General features: G+C 40.2%; 1 protein-coding gene across 4 annotated transcripts in view; it reads right to left on the bottom strand.

Annotated features, from left to right (window-relative positions):
• The window catches only part of ENTREP2 (endosomal transmembrane epsin interactor 2), an 84,240-nt gene that overhangs the window by 5,107 nt on the left and 55,874 nt on the right, over positions 1 to 23,259 (bottom strand). For 2 of the 4 annotated variants that reach the window (XM_064722324.1, XM_064722321.1), the window contains exons 5-10: positions 15,519 to 15,626; positions 8,939 to 8,956; positions 6,220 to 6,380; positions 5,495 to 5,630; positions 2,340 to 2,415; positions 1,085 to 1,669 (exon numbers count right to left, since the gene is read on the bottom strand). In XM_064722324.1, the coding sequence (XP_064578394.1) occupies positions 1,085 to 1,669; positions 2,340 to 2,415; positions 5,495 to 5,630; positions 6,220 to 6,380; positions 8,939 to 8,956; positions 15,519 to 15,626 (1,084 nt within the window). The remainder of the gene's footprint in view (positions 1 to 1,084; positions 1,670 to 2,339; positions 2,416 to 5,494; positions 5,631 to 6,219; positions 6,381 to 8,938; positions 8,957 to 15,518; positions 15,627 to 23,259) is intronic. The other 2 variants (XM_064722322.1, XM_064722323.1) reach the window with 2 other exon arrangements.

Below are 23,259 nucleotides of genomic sequence, written 5' to 3' on the forward strand. Positions count from 1 at the left end.
TTCATTGCACATATGTCCTAGCAGATTAAATGTCATAAAATAAATGCAGACTTCTAGATTAAAGATTCACTTTTCCTGGCCCAGATGAAGAGGCTACATTTCTAAAGGTAAAAGACATTCAATTATTGAGCTAAGTATGAAGTCTCTGAAATGAAATTATAAAGATGCAAGAAGTGCAATAGAACCAAAACATCATCCTAAATGGAACATGGTGTCTCAATATTTTGTCTCCTTTTGCTCTGAGCTAGTCACACAATTCTTCCTCTGGATCCCTTACAAAGCCTGGTGAACAGATCTTGTAGCAGCACAACCCACGACATCTTAAAAAGCTTTTACTTTCAAGCCACTTCTCCAGGTTCCCCTTCTGAATCTCTCCAAACAACTTAGATCCCTTTCAAAGAGTTTAGGCAGTTCCCCATTCCTGCTACTATCCTCTACTAAATCAACCCTTTCTTTTTCACTAACAAGCATATTTTTATGAAGATACACTGTTCAGCTAACATCTCCTCCTCCCTACTTTTCTAAAAGGAGATCCACAACAGAAGAGACTTATCCATGACAGCCAAAAGCTTTCCTTTTCCTTTATCATCTTGTCATGTGCCTCATGTTCATTTGTCCTTCAAAACTTTTCACCATACACCCCCAAGCTGCCACTGGTCACAGTGGCTGCCTGTGACATGCCCCAATACTGCCAATGTCAGTGTCACCTTGAGGAATCACATCCTGATGTACAACAAGCGTGACAGCTCCAGGAGGAGTCTCCTAAATAAACCCCAGCTGCCATTGCACTTCTCAGTTTAGCCTCTCAGTAGAACAGTAATAGAGAGGTGGGAAAAGCTACTCAACACATGGTTTTCTGAGCAGTGCAGAAAGAATGCTGAAATTTAGAAAAGCCAAAATTATTTTCACTCTGTCAATTTTTCCATTTCCATTCTTAAATTTTTACAAATTTAGGAAATATGCATGGAGCTAAAGCCTTCTCACCTAAGACAACCCTCCTAGGAACACTGCATGGAATTTCCAGCAGCGCCAGTTGCTGCACCAATCAACCCCAGTGCTTTGCTGCCCTGTGTGCCACACCTACCTTCGGTGGCAGAGGAGCAGGACACGGGGGCGCTGCTGGAGCGGACGATGGCTGGGGCTGGGGGCTTGCTGAGGCGCTGCTGCTGGACAGCAGCCTCGGGGCCGCCTGCTGAAGTGTTTGCTGGCCCAAAACAGGGAGAGCTCTGCAAAGTGGCAGGGGGCTGGTGACAGTCCACACAGCAGGTTTTCTTCTGCTTCAAAGGCGGCGTGGCACTGCTCTCTTGAGCAGAACTCTGCAGTTCTCGTTCTGAGGGGCTGTAATTCCCTGAGGACCAGTCCAAGGACCTGCCGTGGGCACAGCTCTTTTCCTGTCCTTGGGACCTGTCTGTGGAGGCTGGGCTGTGGGAGCTGTCACCCTCATCAGGAAAGCCCTCAGAGCGAGTTCTGTGACACCTGCAGCGAGGGTGGCAATCCAGGGCACTGCAGCTCTGCTCTGCAGCCCCCCTGGGGGTTATGCAGTAGGGAGAAAGATCTGCAGACTGGAGAGATCCTTGAACTTCCAGCGAACAAAGATCTTCAGAGGAGTAGCTACAGTCTGGGACATCAACAGCCTCAGAGACCATCAGAGAGGTGCTCTCCACAGAAACTGCAAAACAAGAGATTCAGAGAAAAATACAAACTTCTTGCCCGCCCTCCCAATCTTCTCCCTCCCCATATTCTGTAGACTGACTTAAATTGAGCAATCTATAAATTCTTTTATCAGTAAGAACTCAAAAGCTCTCAGATGAAGAATGCCAAAGTAAAAAACACACAAGTAATTTACTTCTTTCTAGTGTCCTTCAGCAAAGACATTTTTGTGCTGTTCTTGATACTGACTTTTGAACTTTAAATACACAGGCCCTGTACTGTGCTCATCTACTTGCATCCCCAACATCTGTGCTTCAGGCAGCAAGCTTCCAATTCAGCTCCTGGAAGCCATGGAGGAATCTACTCTTTGGAGGAGGAGTGTGAGGGTCAGGAAGCCCCCATGGCTGCTGACAATGAGACACAAGCTGCAAGGAATGTGCAGGACTCTTGGAAGAGAAACAACAGTCACCAGATCCACCTCAAAGGGCTTGACTAGAGCTCTGTCTAGCAAAACTCTGCTCTGCACTTCCAGCCCCAGCCTCTGACTGTGACAAGACCCTTCTTGCCATGAATAACCTTAAATCAAATGATTCCTTCACCACTAGGAAGGGCAGAAGAGAAGACAAGAGAAAGTCTGCTCAAAGCTCCCACTTCCCTCTCTAAGGAGACAAACGCAAAGCCACGATCACCTTGGGTGCCGAAGTCCGGGGTCGTGTTCCTCTCCCCCAGGCTCGGTTCAGACACTTGCTGAGCAGCACCAGTGACCTAAATGAACATTTGGAATGAAAGAGATCATTGACCTGCAGCTCACCAAGCAAAGTGCAGTGCTCAGGATCTGAAGGACACACCTGAAAATGCTGAGGCACTTTCATATGAGCTGCTATTCAGACTGAAAGCTATTTAAAGTATTTCACATCTTTGGGTCAGGAGCAAATGCAGGGCAAAGGCACAAGCTCAATGCAATTTTACATTTTTCCTGAATCTACAAGGTAAATTCATCTTGAATTCACAGGCCCTTAGGGCTGCAGGCTCACACTACTAAACTTAATATCTGAGTTGAGTAAAAGCAATCTCTCTTTCTACAGTCTACTTTTCTCATACTGTGCTTGGTTTTTTGTTCACCACATCACCCTAAAATAGGAGAGAGAAAACCAGAAACCACAAAAACAAGCACAGTATTTTCACTTCGTTATTTGTGAGGATGTTACCTGTTAATGTGTTTTGAAGCCCTTTAACATCGTTGCCACCCAGGTGCTCTCCAGCCTGGTGGAGATTGCTCCATGGACACAGTATTTATTACCACTCACCTTTTTTCTGAGGGGGGGATCTAAGGGGGTAACGTCCCTTCACTTTTGAGAATCATGTGATCAAAATATAGACTCATTCCTGCTGGGAACACTGAATCCATAAATACCTGAAATTTAGGAAATTTTCTTTCTACCGATTTGATTAGACTTTGGATTGGACCTTGTTGCCAATACTGATAGATTTTTAGCAGTTCTTTGGGAATGTAATTATCAAAAAAATGATTCCAATAAATAGCTCATAACAAAAAAGAGAAAAAATACACAAAGGTTGAAAGGAATGAAACTGATACCATCTTGAGCAGAAAGCATTATATCTACTTCTGTCTGTAGGGCCACAATTAACTAGTAGAGTTTATTATGGTTGGTGACAGTCTAGAAATCAGCATCAGCCACCTCTGTGCAAACCTTTCTGTCAAGCACTTAATCTGTGTCTGGCCTAAAAAATTGGACGTGACACAATTAGTCTGAAGCTATTAGGGCAAGAGCTTCCATTTCACATGCCCGTGTGGATTAAAGCACATATATTTGTGCATAACTTACTGTGCTCACTGTTTGTTTGCTTTCTATCTACCTACCTATCTATCTATCACGTCTATGATCCAGTGACCGGGAAACTTCTTTTGATACAATTTTGTTTTTTAAATTATTTAAAGTTTAGCAAATAAAACTCCAAGCAAAGAACAGTACCAGAAATATTTTAACTCAGCAAGAGATGGATAGAGGACTGAGAAAAGTGAAATCACTCATATTTTTAAACAATTCCCCTGGAAATTTCTTAATGGATCTTTCTTGATTGTAGCAGAGTATCACATCTGTGGTAAAAAGTAACACGTGGTGTCACTCAAAATCACAGATTGTTCCTGGGACCTAACTGTGGAAGTTCTGGTAACTAACTAGAAAAGTAAAAATGTTCACAAATGGTCTTTGTTGCTGAAGAAAATTCAGACTGACTACCTTTTGGAAGAAGTGGTGTAATGTTTTAATGGTGTTTGTTTCTTTTTAAAAATCTAGGGATTCTAGGGGCTTTCATAAATTCTTAATCTAGGCACTTTCATAATCACTGACTTAATTTCTTAATCACTGACTGGAAAACATCTGTGGAAGATTGTGCTGAAACATTTATTGACGCTCTGCATTGTCTCTGAATAATTGCTGAATGTATTTTCTGTGCATTTGGAATTGCTTAACCCTCTTGCTTGGGGGAAGGAGACCCAGGGTTTGGATTGCAGCAGGTAGCACTGCGATGTTGAAGCCAGGTCAGAGTTTGGGTTCACACAGGAACAGCACATGGTTTCATGCAGGCTCCTGCACAGCCAAGGGTAACAAAACCTTATTGAATTCCACATCCTCAGACAGTCACCAAGCCATCAATGGAAAAAAGGAAGAAAACCTGTGCTTTTAACAAGTCTGCAGAGCCTACAGGTTAGAAAACCTTATAAAACACTGTCATTGATTTGCTTCACCCAGAATCCTGATCTGTTTTTTCTTATCTTTTCTATATCCCAGTCAATACTCTGCATGAAAAACACTGAAAACCACTTTTTTTTATAGTCATGAAATGGGAATTCCTAATCAGTACACATGACAACAGCAATTTTTACATGGATGCAACCAGTTAAATTAGCACTGACATTTGTTGCCCATAAAATGCATGAAATACCGAGTCCAATTTGGTACAATTTAATAAAATTCTAAGGACCTCAATCCATTTAAAAACAAATAAAACCTATTGCTTGATGCACAGTAAAAGGTTTTACAATTATGACATTATTACATAATGGTTCCCAGAAGCACTTTTGTAGCTAAATCCCTGACATGATTTCCATTGCCAAGCCTGCCTTTGAGGGATTTATAAATCTCATTATTTCAGTTCCTACTGTACTGTGCTCTATGGGAGCATTTGCAGCATGTAAGGACTCAGGTCTCCATTTTGTTCTTCTTGTAGACCCAAAACTGTCTTAGACAGCTCAGCTGGGACACTAATTGCAAAAAATACAAGCGGGCTTTTGTTGTCAAGAAAAATCTGTGGCTGTCACTGTAGGCTTTGGTTCTCGCTGCCAGTGAGCTGCAGTGCTGAGAACAGAGCCTGTCACAAGCTCTGAACAGCAACCACCAAGCTCACATAAACTCACTCCTGGTAAGAAACCACATTATTATCACTATCAGAAATGAAGTCACCACTCATCTTCACTGGTGATCAGAACAAACAGCTCTGGAGCTCAGGTGGCCAGAGGTGAACAGGCAAGATGCTGAAACCTGTTCTGCACTCTCAGCAGTAGCAGTTTCTTGCCACATAACTGCAGAAGCTGAGGACTAAAAACTGCAACAATCAGAAGGTTAAGCATTAGAGAACTACTCACTGCTGCTGCATAGGAAGTAACATTTGTTAGCTAAACCCTTATAAAGAAAATGGTCTGGAAAATGTTTTTAAAGAATAACAGTATTTTCTAATGATTGTTCTTAAAAGTTTATCTAGAATTATTTTGCACCATGAAAATGTGAAGACCACATAACGAATTTCCTTTGGTTTTCCTCACCTGTCTGGCAGGCATCTCTCCAATCACTGCCTCATAAGGAGGGGGCAGCTCACTTGGATACAGCATTCCTGGGCTATTAATGGTTACTTCATATAGAGCACCAAATGGGGAATGAGGGAAGTCCAAATGGAGACTTCTACAAAAAAACATAAACAAGCAAACAATTAAGAAATGGCATTGATTTATTACCTATACCACAGTGATGTAAATACGTTTCTGAATTCAAAGCCAATGCACTACAAAGAAATACATTCAAGAAATTTATTAGACAAGGCATCCAAAATGAAGCCCTGGTTCTCAGGGTAGCTTTAACAACTGTTTTTTATTTAGGATGCCAGCCATCTTTACCATCATAAACATCCTCAACTGGTCCAAATTAACACACATTAATTGCAATAATTTTCTTTAAAAATTAAATTTCAGACTCAACTTCAAATGTATAATGTTAACTGTGAAAGGATCACTTGCAAAGGGACCTTTGCTCAAAGCTCAGACATTGTTATCCTTGTCTTAGTTAAGGTCAGTCATTTCTCTATTGCAGCAATGCTTTAACACAAATATTTGCAGATGTAACCTAACAAGTTTGCTAAACACCACATGCAATCTGTCTGGCAAAGAAGAGCCCAGTGTAAGTGAAGGACACGATTTGGGTTTGTGCTCTTGGAAAGAGCTGCAGGCCCAGAGCTCAGCCCTGAGCCGGCTGCAAGGACAGGGCAGGGCATCACCTCTGTGCCTCCCCCACGGGCGTGCAGGTGTACTCTGGTGGGTAGTAGGGAGGGGGCGGGATTGGTGGGATGAACTCGTCAAAATCCAGGGTTTGGTGCAGGACAGTCCCATGTGGAGTCATGCAGTCAGGATTGGCAGAATGCGGCCTCTGCGGCAGAAACTGGAAATCAACAGGTAAAGTTCCTTCAGATGGTAGAAATATCATCACCAATATCAACAATTTTAATAAAACCAACACCAAATTCATTAACACCCAAGCTGAAATGAAAAAGGCACTTCTGGGAGCATAAGAATACTTGTGATCAGCGAGGAGGGTGAGTCAGATTGCCAAAATACAGCACAAGGTTTTACTAAAGACAGAGAGGCTTTGGGCCTTCAGGACAGTCAGTCTTAGGATGCAGGACACAGACCTTTACAATTTAATGTCTTTTCAAGAAATATTTCTACATTGTATATTGTTTTATTGTAGCCCCACATAATCAGTTCTATTTTAATAACTGATGAAAAATAGAAATAGCTACTAAAACAAATATTTGCATGTTTTTGTTTCCAATCTGAACTGCCTTGCACTTGCGAAGGAAAAAAACCCCAATACCAATCCCCAAAACATCCCCAAACAAAACTACCTAGAAACCGGCTACTACATGGACCTTATGTTTTGAATAAAACAACTGGAAATATCCCACCCATTTTTCACTTCCAGTGAAGGGGCTGTTTATAGTTATTCTTTATTATTCTTGTAAAATGAAATATTCTTAATAGCTGTTTGTGGTTTGGTGATACAGACACTGCACACTTAAATGTGGTATAAAGCTTATAAGCACTGGTATGAAAGTAAGAAAAACATTTATTCCATATACACATCTCAAAACCCAAAAGAAAATAACTACACTGCACAATAAAAAGCAATAATATTGAGAACCACATCAACATTTGTGACAGAGACCTCATCAGCTTCCAGCAGAGCAGGGATCTAAAGAAGCCACTGATATCAGGAACGCTCAGAAGTGTCTGGGAAAGGGCTGAACTAATCCAAGATCAAATATGGACCATCCTGAAGATCCCACAACCCACACCTGGCTCTATTTGGTCCCCATGGATCAAAGGGGGACTAAAAGACAATCGAAAACCACAGAATTTTTCTTTCCCAGGCAAGCTTCTGCTCTCATATAATTTTTCTTGGATGAGTAAATTACTTATCTTTAGCTCCAACCTTCTAAAACAAGCCTGCTAAGAAACTCTGCTGAAAGTACTTTTTTTTTGGGCTGGAACAAGACAATGTATGTTTTTGTACTGTGGGCTCATTACATTGTTGTTTGTTTAAATCCATGATAAAGATTTGGGAAGCAGTAAAATAAAAGGAAAAATGTTTATGCTTAGGAGATCCAGCAAATAGAAAGTAAATTACCTTCATTTATAATATCACAGTTCTATATTTATCACTTTTTGAAATTTAATTTGGTGCAGTTCTGCTGAATTTACATTACCACAGAAATGATACTGGTCTTTTGTGTTTTAAAGCTTGAGTTACATCTCAGTTTTATTACACTCCCTCTATGTATGTTGTTTGAAAGGTCAGAGCTGTGATAGCACAGCACAGCAGAGGGTCAGGAGGACCAGTACCACCTGTTTGTCAAGTGAAGTATTGGCTGCTGGGCTCTCCAGAGATATTTCCACACATAACTATTAATAAAGAACCTCCTCTGCAGAATTTGTTATTTCCTTACATCCTACAGCCAACCAAGGACTTTCTGCCATTCCATTCTGCTCATGGTACAGCAGAGAAACAGAGACATGGCATCAGTTTGATTTACTCTTCGTTATGTGAAATATCTGATGCTCTTTCATCCTCCATGTGAGCTGGGAAGCTGCCATACCAAGTACTATCAGACATTTCTCTGTTTGGCTTACAGGGAAGAAAACCAGAAAAAACCAAAACCCACAATTATCTTGCAGTCATTTGGTCTAAACTCATCTGATCTTCCAACAGCCATTTCCCAAAATGTAACACAACATGAATACCAACCATTAAACTCCAAACTTCTGCCCTAAGCAATCATCAGTCTGTTACCATCTCAAATACACGGAAGAATCTTTTAGGAAAAAAGGAAGCAAGACAAACATCAACATAATTACCTAAAACCTGTAAACATTTATCATAATGAAAACAAATATCTGAGTATGCTGGGTCATCTTTTGTACCCTATTTGACCACCAAACTCAGGACTGCCCTCATCTTCCTAAAAGAGTCAATAATTGGGGTAATTTTTACAGTCTGGAAACAAAACCACTTTAATTTACAACTTCCTTGACCTTCTCCCAGACTGTTTCCATGCTGCCATGGGCCCCAAGCTCTGGTTTGCACCAGAGAACTTGCAGCTCTGTTCCCTCAGTGCTGGAGCTCCCTGGAGCTGGATCCCCTCAGCCCTGCCAGAACGGGGCAGGCAAACACAGGGCACTGCACAGCAGCTGAACCACCAGCACACACTGTGTGGGACACGACACGAGGGAGAGGTTTCACACACGGCAGAAGGGGCTCCAGGAGGAAAAGATCTGATGCTGGGATGCAGCTCAGCTGAGCAGCAGAATTCTCTGCATCCCTTTCAAGGTCTGGCCATACAAACCATGGACACGAACTGCGACCAACACTTGACAACGAGCGGCAGGATGGACATGGAAGTACACATGTTTTGGGGGTGTTTATAAACAGCACTTTACCTGTGTGATATCATCCTGCTGGAAGGCACAGAAATTAAAGTGAAAAAGGCTGTAAGAGGGAAACTAGCAGGAAATGAAACAATAGCAAATATAAGGGATTACCACAAAGAACAGACATCCTTGAGAAAACAATTGAAAGCTAGTAAGTGGGAATTAAGTCATATTTTATTCCACTCTACGTTGTCTACTGATCTCTGCTAGTCTGCAAAAGCTTATTCTTTCTACAGGAAAATGTATTTTAAATATCTTCAAGAGTTACTCTCAAATAGTGAACTCTGGCAGGGTTTCAGCAAAGTTTAATACAAATTTCATAGGTTAAAAAAAGACAGTAATAAAATGCAGAGCTGAGAAAGCTGCAAAAACTGACAAATACTTTCAGACAGAAACACACATTTCTGGTATTAGAAGACAGCTGTCATCAAATAATCAGTCTCAAGATACTGATGGCAAACAGGACAGACAACAACAAGAACTGCCAAGCAGAAAATGGGGGTGGCTGTTCAGTGACCAGGATAAACAGGATCAAGTTGCACTCAATATCATGTCAAAAACTGCAGCTCACACCACAGAACAGCTCACACAGTGGGACTCCCAGCCAGCCTTGGGATTGAGCTGATGGCCACTGCAGAAGCTATGGATAGAAAATGGTCGCAGACAAAGATCAACAGCATACAGCATTTCTGGTAAACGCTAAATATCCAACTGCATCAAAAGCTTAGCAAAAATTTATTGCTATCAACAGGTACTTGAAACATATTTACTTGAAAGAAACAGAAAGCCCATGGCTGTGGAAACCCAGAAAACTCAACCATTTCTGTTACCCTCCTGGAGCTGTTGAATGCTGGGAGCTTTCAGAAATCTGACAGGCAATGAAACACAGATCTGGAATTCATGGTCTTTTAGGAAACAGCTGACCTTATGTTTGAAGCTTGGCATTCAGACTATTACACTCACACAGACAGGTATTTCCTCATCTTTGGCCTTCCTTTAGTGTGTGAAACGTGTCTGATACTGGATGGGCATCACACAGCCCAGTGCTTGTGCCAAAGGGATGTGGAGCACAGAGCACACACTGACCACAGAGCTCAGTGTGTTCTCATTGGGCATGTCTGACTTGGACAGAGTGGAACAGCCTGATTTAAACAGCCCTCACAGTGAGGACTACTTTTTTTTTTAATTTTGTCTGCAGTTATGAGGGAAGAGTAAAACATGCTCTCTGCCTGGTTTCAGCAGGGTAAACAAGAAAGCTGTAAAATCCTGTAAACCCACTGCTTGGACCTGCATTCAATACAGAAGTTTGCCATGGCAGCATCAGCAAGTTGTTAGGAAGCAGAGAATTAGAAGCACAAACGCTAGAAGTACCACACTTCCAGAAGAGGTAAAAGTTTTTGAAAATGCAGTTATGCTCAAGGGTTCATTGCCACAGTACTGAGAATTGCACACAGCCAACAATGGGGCTGGACACCAGTGACCTCTGCCAGCTCCCAGCCTGCAGCCAGACACATCAGCCACCCCTGCCCAGTGAAGAATAACACATCTCTCAGTGTTTGACTTTTCCAGGTGGAATAAACACCATTACATAGACATGTGTAAAATTGTAAAACTCATTCTCTTTTTGTCAGATCGATTTTCCAGCTCTTCACTGAAAGGCTGTCCGTAAGTCGGTCACTGAAGTGATCAGAAGGTATTATCCATGTTCTGGATATTCTGAGTACACTGAGGTAAAAGCTGATGGAGGAGACCCAGCTAAGGAACTGAAGAAAGAGCAGGTAAGACCTGTCAATATAATTCTCTATTGGAACTGTTCCTCACGTGGTCCATCCTCCTGCCCAAGGCATGTCAGACTGACAGCTCTGCACCAGGGCTCCAGCTGTGGGACCTGCCCACTGAACACCAGCAAAGTGATGCTGTGCTCTGCACACCCTGCCCAGCACCACGGACCCCATGGAAATGCCACTGCTCAGCAATTACAGCTTATCAACCACAAGTGCCTGGTATCAGTGTGTGCCTGGTGCTCCAAGGGAAACTTATCTGAGTTCTTCCTGTATCTGCATGTAATTACCTCTGTCTTCCATATCACATTTATTACATGCACTGTACAACTCTGAAATCAGTCCTTCGGAGACTCCAGAGTTCATTATTCTCATTTCAGTAATTTATAAAAATCTGCTGATTTTTGAGAATGGGAAATAGAAATTTCTAATTGCATATAATTAAATACTGGCATGTTATCCTGAGTGAAAGCTCTGTGCAATACACTCGGGTCTATAATTCTGTCTTCAATTAACTGTCCTCCTGGACAGGTTACTGTTTTCCTTTTCTAAAACACTGGAATCAGTATCTGCTGAAGGGAAATGTAGACTCTAATTGTCTACAAGAACAGAAGGATCACGGCTGACTCTTCTAATTTGTCCCTGATCTTAAAGGGAAATTATGAGACAGAAAATATTTTGATAAGGAAAACGCATTCAGATTTTCCTGCTCAGTTGTTTCCAGTTGCTGTTCCTAGAACCATCACAGGAGCCTCGTGGGCATTGCTCTGTCATATCTTTTTTGAAGTACTTACCATATTTTAGTCTTAAATATTAAATATTCCTATTTTACCAATAAAGTGTTTGATGAAAAATTGTACATTTGTTAAAAATGTCAGAAGATTTCCTGACCTAAGTTGTGCATTTATGGTGGGTGTGAGGGGAGTATTTATGCAACCATATTTACATTTAGGATTTTTCTATGGATGTACATCATCCCCAATGCATATTTCTAAAGGGAATGTCATCTGGGTTTTACACTACCTTAAGTGAGCTTTGTGCCCAAAAAAGGATTATTTAGGTATTGATGTCATTAGATTAAATAAAAAGTTACATATAATAATGTAAGATCAATTCTCACTAAGTTTCACTCTGCAGGATTTTTTATTACTATTTCACCAGAATATGGGGGTCAAACAATGCCGGCAAGATTTTACCCTCATAGAGAGATGCTTTCTGTGAGGTGTTTGAGTAGAAATATTAACTACAGCCTATTAGGATAATGACATGCTGAATTATCACTAGGACTGATGAAAACAGTAATTAAACATTACAGCTTGCATGTGTCATCATTACCTTATTTTCTTTACAAAATAACAGATGGTTTTAGGTATCACACAACATGAGCAGCTACTAACAGTGATGGTGATAAAATCAGAACACACTCATTGATATCAGTGCCAGCACTTCTAGGATAAGAAGTGTATAAACATATCAGGAGTGGAAGGAGGACTGGAATAGGTGTAATTCATGCTTTAGCCTGGCTACAGTGGCTGTAATATTTTGTATTTCTTATTTTAATCCAGGCAGCTACCTTTGGAAGAAAACAGGGTGCGTTTTCACAGCAGCCATTCATCAGACAAGATGCAAACTGAAACTGCCTCAGGCAACAAATGAAATATCATGGAAGTGACAGTTTGGTTATTAAGAGCGGTTTCTTCACATTACAGAGCCTTGATCTGATCCGATTTGATTCACATTTATTTCCTGGAGGGGTGTGCACATAGAAAGAACAATTCTGGGAAGCCCTGTAATGGAGTGCAGCCTTAAACACTCTAGTGAAACACAACAAATGCCTTTTCAATCTTTAGCCATGGCATCACTTTCTCTTGCAGCTTTAGTACAATTGGTAGGGCTTCTTTGCCTGGGCAAATGCACATATTAGCACAGAGAGAAAGGCTAAAGTGAAATGAAAATTTTGGGGTACTTTCTAAAACAGTTAACTCAAACAAGGAACAGTCCAGAAAAAATATAAAATAAAATATAAAGTAATAAAACCACTTTGAAGTATTTTGCTGTATTTTTTCCCTTAGCAAATGAAATAAAATATTTGTCGAGTAGGATTGGTTTTAAACCAAAAAACACCTCTTCATATTCACTGGAAAATTTAAACTGTGCTTACTACTGGGCAGCTTGTGTTTGTGTTTTTAGGATGTTTTTCCTGAAGGCTGGGATGTCAGAAGACAGCAGTTTCCAGTAAAATACATCAGCTTGCCTGTAGGAATCAAGACACTTGCTGTATGCAAAAGTCATCAACAAAGCACAAAATCACAGAATCATTGTTGCAGATTTTCTTGAGACTGTTACACCTGCTTTATGTTGCTAAGCAATAAATTGAAATTCTTTGAATTTGCAAAAATTACCATTCCAATGGATTAATTTCTGAGACAAGAACACAGCACAGGAATCACAGAACTGATTGCTCTAATGATAACCTAATGACATCCAAGGAGGCTGTTCCCTATTGCCTCTTCTTGTTACAGGAGAGCCTACAGAGCTCCTGAATACTGCAGAACAGAGTAAAACCATCAGCACAATAATTAAAATCCTCTCAGCTTTGAGGAGTGGTATCTTTGCTGCTGCTGTCAAACTTCCAACCTGGTACAACCCCGCTAAGAGAAGATGCACACATCAATGAAAAGCAAAAGGAAAAAGCACAAATCCAGCATTAACAAGCAAGAGAAAATGAAGTTAATCAGATTTCTGGGTGTAGTAGAGCAAAGGGGAACTGCAGATCATGGGGCAATAGGCTGAAAGTAGTGAAAGAAAAAGAAATCCTCAGGTGAGAGTTGAGCTGGTCTAAGTCAGCGTAGCCCCAGGGAAGTTACGCTCACTTAGGCCTGGTAGGAATCGGGCTCAGCAACCTGAAAAAAGAAAGGAAAAACTGATAAACAAGAAAAGACTGGGATTGAGCAAAAGTACAGATATATTTGTATTTCCCTTCTTCTGGGGAGAAGGAAGAAAATTCTTGTCGATGGAGCTGAAAGGGAGGGAGAACAGGCAGCTAAGCAGGAAGACAGAAAGCTGGAAACACAAAGCATAGGAAGCAAAAAGAAATAAACACTGAAACCAAGAAATGGCAGCATTGCCAGGTGGGCAAGAAAGAGTCTTAAAGACATCCAGAATGAGGTGGCAGAGAGAAAAATTATGTGCTTTTAGGAATTTGACTCCTTATTGAGGTTATTTCTTCTTGCATATGCCCATCAGAAGCACTTTAATATTGGTCTTGGATCGTTGTTACCTATTTGGTTTTATTCCTCTGACACTGCTAAATACCATCAAGTGCAGATCAAGATTCCTGGAATATACACTTCTGGATCACTGCTACCATTTTTCCACTAGACAGACAGAGTTTTCAAGGTATGATAATTTCTTCATCACCACTGCAAGGTGAAAAAGTTCTTTAGTTAATGGGCATTCTTGTAATATGGAGAGGGAGAGTGTATGAAAAGAAAGAATAGCCAGAATACAATAAAGACCCTTTGCCATTTAAAATATAAGTGTCATCAGCTGAAGCTGAACATTATTTCTGTTAATTGTTTCCCATCCATACTAGTGTTATTAAATAGCACTGTTCACAAGCCTCTACAAGCCTGCAAAATATGCTTACACAGAGCCCTACAGCAAAAATGCATTTATGTTCTATTTACAGTAATTACCTAAGCATATGAGCCCAACTTATTATACCCATTTGTATGTGAAGCAAACACCAGATCCCAGACTGAAGATATTCTTTAACTGGGTTTAAACCCAGTGACTGGAACCCTGTCTAGAAAGGGCAGCCTTATCTCTGTAATGCATGCACTTAAATCAATACCCATGGCACCCAGTGTATTTCTAATTATTTATTTCTTTTTAAAACAACTGTGCCTGCATGGGCAGGCTTTACAACATTTCTGTGTTGTTCAAATGGTTTGCAGCTAACTTGCTGAGCCAGTCTTCCATCCATGCAAACTTTTCCATTGCCAGATGTACAAATGGCCAGTACTGGATTTGTGTGTGTGCCCTCCTTTATTAAACAGGACATTCCTAGATTAATCAGCAATAGAGCAAGGTTACAAGCAGTGGAGCTGGCCTGAAAAATACAGTGGTTTTTAAAATTTTTTTGGTTTTTTTGTTATTAACATTGAAACCTTGTGAATCCCAACACTCATTTGGAATAGGAAAGCTGCCTTTGTCCAACCAAAACAAGACAGCATCCTGTGATGCAGCTGACTGTGCAGAAGACTAATGATCCTTCTTGCTCTTGTTGTGAACACAAATGCTACTCTGACTGAACATGCTTTCCTTATGAAAACACAATTATTGGCGCAGGGCTGTGAAAAGTTCCAGTTTTGAGCTTATAGTTCTCATACTCTGTAGTTCTCATAGGAATCTAGTAATGAAAACCAGCATCTTAAAGCTAAGTAATTGCTCTGGGTAGTGTGGAAAGTGGAGATAATATACAAGTGATGACAGCAAATTTAACTGAACCTCGTTAATCACCTCGATAACAAAAAGAACAACTCCCAATTGCAAAATCCTCATCATATACTACAAAACATAAACATTGAGGCACAGCAGCTCCTCATGCTGCATACATCTATATGCTGTGTTTATATAGATGTATGCAGACAGAAAATACACCCATGTACACACACATTCTAACACTGCACAGACACACACAAGTAGGCTGAGGTTTATAAGCAAAGAGTAGCAAATGAGCATCCACAGAGAAGGACACTGTGCTGTGCTGGACAAACCCTGGGTTGCCACTGAAACGTACTCACCATTTGCAGGAGATCAGAGGAAACCATCTGCATGCAACACATTGCTGTTGCCAAAGCACAGACAATGGTGGAGATGATATTGAGAGCGCACACACTGAACAACAGGTCCTGCAAGAGACAGCAGCAGAATATCATCTCTTATCTCAGGGACACAAAGCACAGGAAATGCTTGAGGAATTTGATAACAAACACTCTCAACTGCTATCCATGAATAAGGTCCCAAATAACTGGGTAGAACTCATTTAGCTTGTAATCTTTTTCAGGTAGCAATCCACAAAAGCAGCAATTACAGAAACAAACATCTTCCCTTCCCCAGTCCTCACAACACATTTGCTATTAGATATTTCCTCAGAAATATTGGTATTCAAATTTCCTTGTTCCCCAAAAAGACAAATTACTCTTTCACAGTCGACTCCAAGCTGCAGCTATCACAAGAAAGATACTATGAAAGACACCTCTGATTAAAAACTACATGCAGAATTATTATTGCTTTGAGTAGTTGAAATCTACAACTTAGGGTTGTGTGTTAAAAAAATTCTAGCATGAAATAGAGACTTATCCTGTGTCAGAAACTCAATGCATTTTTATACATGAGAGAAAAGCAGTGATTACCCATCCAGATATTTCACCTTCTACTGATGAATTGAGTGCCTATGGTCATATTGTTGGCTTTGTTTTTAAAGAACAAGAAGTTTAAAATAGAACAGAGAATATTGGTTTAACAAGTAGAATAAAAGAAAATAATTCAAATTCCATTTGAATTAAAATGGAACATTTTTAGAGCAATGATGTCACTAAAAATAAAGCCTTTATCTCTCTTCCAATCATCAGATTTGTATTTACTTTCTCCACAGCCAGTGAAAAGAAAAGAATTTCGTGTGCTGGCAATATTTCAAAACTACTACAATCCTTGTACAGAAACTGCATGGCTGCTGGGGCTATTGTGTGGCCCAGTTCTCTGAATAGCCAGTAAAAGCATTTGAGAAAAAGCAGCACAGAGAACAGAACAAAATTGCTACAACACAGGGAGTAAAACCACTCTCTGTGTAAAGAACATTCCATAGGGTCTAAGTTTAACAGAGTATTTCATTCACTGCCAATGCATGAAACAACTTCCATGCTATAAATTGCTTTGTTTTCCCCAACAGTTCTGAAACAAATGATAGAAAGGTGCAGATTTACTCCTGCCACTGTAATTGTTTGCTCCTCAAGTGACCTTCATTTGAAGATGGAAATGCCAGGCATGGGAACCAGGCAGACAATAAATGGGCCAACAAGTTTTGGTCATTTAATGACTTACACTGAGCCAGATTTGCTCTTGCTGATCTGGTCAGGAGTTTTCTGTCTTCTTGGCCAGCCCCTCAGCCAGAGGAATAATGAATCAGCAGCATTAACAGCAAAATACTGGAAGGGCCAACACCAAGTCACTGGCAGGAGGTGATGCAGAGGACTCACTCAGAGTCACACAGACCCACTTAGAGCACTCAAATGCAGGTAAACAGACAAAGTGATCCCTGGAGACCCAATTAGTTAACAGTGCCAAAAAAAGGGAGGTTGAGATCCTTCCTGTTCTGCTTTCCATATGCAAACCTAGGTAAAGAACACCCAGGCAGAGACAAGATCTAGGGTAGAAAATAGGATAATTTCCTAGCAGGAAGAAACATCATCCATTGCCTACAACAGCCATTTAAATACAAAAAACTTAGCCAATTTGAGTGTATAACTTAACATCATTTATGCTAAATAATAAAATCAAAGTTCCAAATTAGGATGCAGTGTCTCCAAGACCCTCATACACCTTTACACGCCCCAGGACAGACTGAACTGTGCCTCTAAGTCTCATGGCAGATGTTTTTCTCATCTCTTCCTACAGACCCCACAGCTTCATCACTATTATTCACTATTCCAGGGTTTATTTTTACCATCAGTGTCCTGGTTATGTCCATCCCACAGATGAAACCCATGGCTTCTTTTCTTCCGTAGCTCTTGAGAACAGGCTGTTACACAGCAGACTTTTATACCTTTGAACTCTATTATGACTCTTGAAGCCTTTTCCACCTTTACTGCATGACATATTAACACCATTTTCTCCAATTCTCAACTGAAATCAACTTTCCAGGCCTCTGATCCTTTTCATTAATCCAATTTGTTTCACCTCACCTGGGCCCACATCTTTCTTTAAATGCAGGATCCTAAACCAGGCACAACTGAAGGCCTTGCAAACACTGACTCTGGTGTGAGGATTATTTCTTGTGCCTTGCAGGCTGCACTCATCCTTACCCACCCTGGGACATTTCCTGGCACACTGGGACAGCTGTGCTCTGTTTGTTACTCAGCATTTTGCTTTTGCTGTAGGGCAGGGATTGCTGCCCACAGGAGCAGCAGCCTCTTTGCACACACTCCTTTCCAGGCTAAGCACACAATTCCTCTTCTGCTAGAACCTCTTTGAAGGTGAAGGCACAACTAGAAAATCCCAAATGCAGGGATGCAGAGTTTTTGTGCATTTCATAAATATCAATAAGGAGCAGACATCTAAAACACTGTAAGTCTAAAATTTTAACAGAGACAGTAACAACTGAGCAATGGTTGTGGAGGCCTCACCACCACTAGATATTTCTTAAAGCAATACTGCTTCTTTATTTGTTTTGGCTTTTTTATCCTAAAGTCTGTTTCAACTCAAACAGGAACCAAGCCACAACCCACCCTTCTCCTCTGTTCCCCACTCCCCCCAGCCTCCCCAAACATTAATCAGCCTCAGGCAATTTATCATTTTCAGGAAATTCACTCCCTGCGCCCTGTAGAAAAAATAATTAGGTAATCCATGACACTCATTTATTCAGCTGTAGATAAAAAGTGAGCAGGAACTAAAGCCCTCCATGGCCAAGCCCACTGCCAGAAGGACAGGGTAGGTGCTGATAGACAGCAGCTGGAACAAACAAGGACAATTAAGGCGTCCTTTAGGAAATGTCTGTGCAAAAGCAGTAACCACAACAGGGCCAATCCAACCCCCCACAGCCCAGCCAGCTACATTTATAGGTGTCTAAAGGAGCGGGAAATCTGTACTAAATACAAAATCAAGGAGCTTTAGAAACAGATCTTTAGCTGATATCTACCAGAACACTAATCAGAACACACAACACATGAATCTCTAATGGTACAAAATACAATTCTCTGCTCCTCAGAAATGGCTGAACCGATTTCCTCCTAGATGCTGTCTTTGTCTTTTTAAGACAAAACTCTGATTCTTCAGCATGTTTATATGACAATTAATGCTCTGATAAGTATAATGTACTAGGGAGGATTATTCTTCGACAGGTTACATATACAATTTTCTTCATACACCTTAGCTCACTAGCTGCAGAGGACACAAATCCCTCCAGAGTGGGACCAGCTGTCAGGATTGCCTGGAACCATGCCTAGACCAGCCCAGAGATACACCCACAGGAGTCAGGCAGCACTGTGAGCTGTTTCTCTGTGGCCACTTATTTTCCCAAGTAGGGCCCTCACTAAATCTTAAAAGCACAACTAAAATTTAATACTGACAGTGGAAAAAGCAAGATTTCATGGTTGCAGTATTCCATTTATACTACAACTGAACAATTACCAAAATAATGGTGCCAGCACCTGCATAATTGTTTATCATGCTTTCCCTTCATAAAAAGCGACACCTTTGACTTGTGCTGTGCTCCCAAAGGATACCTGGGAATTCCCACACAATACCTGTGCATTCTCAAATCTTCATACTATCATTTCCCATATGCCTAACTTAGAGACAGAACAGTTATTTATTCTTTTTTCTAATTCAAGCTGTTTTCACTGTCATTTTTTTTGACATTGTTTTTGTGCTACTGCACCTCAGTTCTTCCTTTACTAGCACAATTAAAACAATACATAAATGTATAAAAATGCATGTTCTAAATGTGTAGTCCAAAATCCTACAGAACAGATTAAAATAGGAGATGTATTACAGAATCTGAGTGTTATTTAAAATCTGAATGTTTAATTGCAATATTTTAATATTTTGTATTCAAAAAATGTAATTTTAAGAAATAATTAATTGAGAATATAATATAAAAACACATACTGCAATATGCTCAAAAAGCAATTTGTTCCAAAAACTGATTTTCTTTGTTTTCCCTCAAACTGCTGGGTGATAAAGCAGTCAGATGGCATCAAACTGGAATAAGTAAAAAATTGGTGATTGCCACATCGATAACTCAACTGTAGAAACAACCATTTAACAAAGCAATTTAGAACAGCTGTTAGTAGATGCAATTACCTGACAGAAGCAAAGAGATGAGATAGAATCTAAAATGAAAAATGACAATGGCACAAATCCCATCAGCCCGTGATGGGTGCACTGGCAGAGCTGGTCCCTTATAACCAATGAACACTCACTCCATGTGTGCTCACTCTGCTGAAATTCCGTCCTTCAGAACATCATTTGTACCTCCTATCACAGCAAATACAAAGCAAAACTGGAATAGTATCACTTCACTCTAATGGTGGGCCATACCCATAGAGTTTCTTCATCATAGACACCAATTTATAACTGCACTTGTCTCTAATATTAGTTACCTTTTAAAACCATCAAGTAAACCAGGCTAAAACAGGAATGTCTGCACAACTTCAAAACTCAAATGCAGACTTTGGTAAATATTCAGTCACTCTCTTGCTTCTTCCTATCACAGCAATAACTGTACTGAAAATGAAGTTACACGCATGAACATCAAAGCAGAGAATTTGTCACTCAGTACAGACCACACCACACAGATAAAGCACGATTACCTCTAAAGATTCACTCTGCCAAGTACTACACAGAAAATTAATCAGCTGTGCTGCATACACAGAATTCAGAAACTGTATTTAAACCTGTTTTGCTCTAGAAATACACAAAGTACATCCATTTCATTTTATGAGTTCCAGTCTGCTCAACAGAATTGAACTGACAGCTCTCTTTACAACACACTCACATTTTGCTGGCTGAATAGATTACTTTGCTGTGGAAATAATAGATTTGTAGTCTTTGAGGTTCTCTCCACTTTTGAGACTTTAGCCAATACAGGATGAAAGCAGCAAGATCAGCTTGCTGATGTGTGAAAGGAGCTCTGTGAGCAGCAGCCCTGAGCACACAGACCTCAGCATCCCCAGCCATCAATGGCTCACAGCAGCTCCATGGCTGCAACGCTGTGGAGATGATTTCCTTTCTCCTTGATTAACTTCAATTACAGCTCTTCATTTCTTATACTACTGTATCCTGAAAAGAGATAATGAGCAGCAAAGCTTTTTCACCCATGAAATTAGTGTCAATGTACCTCTTTTATTCAAGAATTCAAGGACAACAATCCTTTTAACTCAAAATATAACTTTAGTTGCTCTCACTGGACACATCTAGAAAAACACTGGGAAAATATCTGCTCTAATACAAGGAAGGCTCAAGAATCAATTCTGAGTCAAATGGGTCTCAACCAAACATTGCATTGAAAATGGAGAGATGATCAACACTTCACAAAACAGATTTGAGGTTTGAAAGTACAGTATAATTCACTATTTTATTGTATTTTTAACAAGCAGTGCACAGTGCACTGCTACTTAAGAATCTTCTCTCTGCTTGCACTCCAGTTTGCATAACTTCCAGCTCAGGTGCCTGCATTAAATTCAGTACTGGGGATATGAGAGTTGGAGACTCCTGAAAGGCTAAGGTTTCACAACATAACTGGACCAGGATGGAATAAACAGATTTCAGTCATTCAAAGAGGCACCTTGTCAGCCATGAGAGAATTTACAACCATACTCACTCATTGTCCAAGCCAGGAACAGAAAGAAGTATGAGGAAGGAAAAGTAGCTCAGCTACTCAGACTACCAAGCCCACCCTGACCCACCCTATTTTTGATGGTCTTGGTGTGGTAAATACACACTCTGAATGTTGGGAATATTTTCAGCTGCCTGTAAAGGAATGTGAAATAAATCCAGCATTTAAAAATCTGATCTGGAATTACTTATTCTGTGCTGAGCTTTATCCAATTTTAAGTAGCTTAAGAAGCCTTTCAGGTAATTCACTCAGTAAAATTAATAATATTGCATTTGGTCTTACAGTAAACCTGAGGAAAGACTGTTCCCATAACTCTAAAGAATGTGCGAGGAGCCATCCTCCTCTGCTTTGCAAATAGAAGCATCTCCTTCTGAATGAAAAAAAAATTAAATATATGAGTAGACTTCGTCACCAGGAAACACAGTAACAATAAATTTGGATTCAAAGGAGAGGAAGGGAAAGAAAGTATTCACACAGAAGACTTGAAGAGCCCTAAGCTACATAAATCTTTAATAGAGATGCCTAACTAATGAATGGAACCAGAAACCTGAAAAAGACATTTACTATTTACATTGTACTTGAACTTTAGCAGCTCCAAACCAAATATTTATGCTGCAGACAGAGGAGAGAATCAGCTTCTCTCCTTGCCTGATAGTCACCAAGGCATTCTACAGATGCACCTTTAGTAGGAAGTAATTACATAAATAGCAAATCTATAAACTCACATACATGTCTGCAGGTATTCTGAACTCTGAGAGCTGTTAAAAGTAATTAAAAATACTCAAATCTATCCTTACTAAACCAAAATAGCATAACATTTCACTCTTGCATGTCAGTATCAGACAGCACTAATATGTTACAAAATAATTAAAACTTCTAAACACCTAACTTCATCCTCTCAAAATGTTGCAGGTAGTTAGTTGTAATATTTTGATATTTGATATCTTCAGTAAGTTAAGAATACTCTGAGTTTAGAAAGAAGACAAAATTTTCATAGATGAAACGTATCAGAAAAATTTAGCCTTTTTACTTTATTGAACATGACAAGAAAAACTCAGTTCCTTAAGATTTCATCAACTTCCTGTGGAAGAACAGATTAAGTTGAAACTGCATCCCTAACCCATCCCATCTGTGGCCATCATCTCAGTTTTGGATACCTGATTCTTAATAAACCTTTTAAACTCTTTTAACTAATTTTGTAAATAGGTAGGATTTGCTTGTGCCTTCGTTTGGCTTTAATTAAACCAAGTAACTTCCTAATATAGGATAAAGCTGTTCTAGAAATGTGGTTACTGTAAAAAAAAAAAAAATCAAGATACTAGGACACTGACATCCTTTAGAAGCACAGATTATTGAGCCTGAGCATCCAGAGGAAAGCAAAGAGCCTTATTTCCAGGGGCAATTTAGGAGCTACTACTGCAGGAAACTAAAAAACCCCACATGTCCTAGTGAAATCCAGAAACCAGGAATTGTCTCCACTGTAAACCAGGGTAGATGGATCCCACTTGGGTGCCTGCAGATCTTAATGGCAATCCATCTCATCATGCAGCTGCAATTTCTACTGAGGTGTGCAGGCAACACTACAAGTATGGTATCTTATATTTATAATTCTAACCCTACAATTCAATACCCTTGGGTGGGCTGAGACCCCAGCACAACAGTGAAATAGCACAGTATTTTTGGCCATTTTGCTGTAACCTATAATTTTGTGCTGAAACCCCACTATTCAACTAATCTCTGAAGTCAGCACTTATAGATCAGTCAGCATTTGCAATCAATACTTGTATCTATAAATGTGCATATATGAGACCATACATGCTGCAGTGGTAGCTCCTCTGTCCCCATTAAAAGGTTTGAGTAGTTTATTCAGGGCTTGGAATGAAGAAAGAGGATTGATTTACAAAAAGCACATTGAGATGGTTCATTGC

The sequence above is a fragment of the Zonotrichia leucophrys genome, chromosome 10, assembly GCF_028769735.1.
Source record: "Zonotrichia leucophrys gambelii isolate GWCS_2022_RI chromosome 10, RI_Zleu_2.0, whole genome shotgun sequence".
NCBI lineage: Eukaryota > Metazoa > Chordata > Aves > Passeriformes > Passerellidae > Zonotrichia > Zonotrichia leucophrys.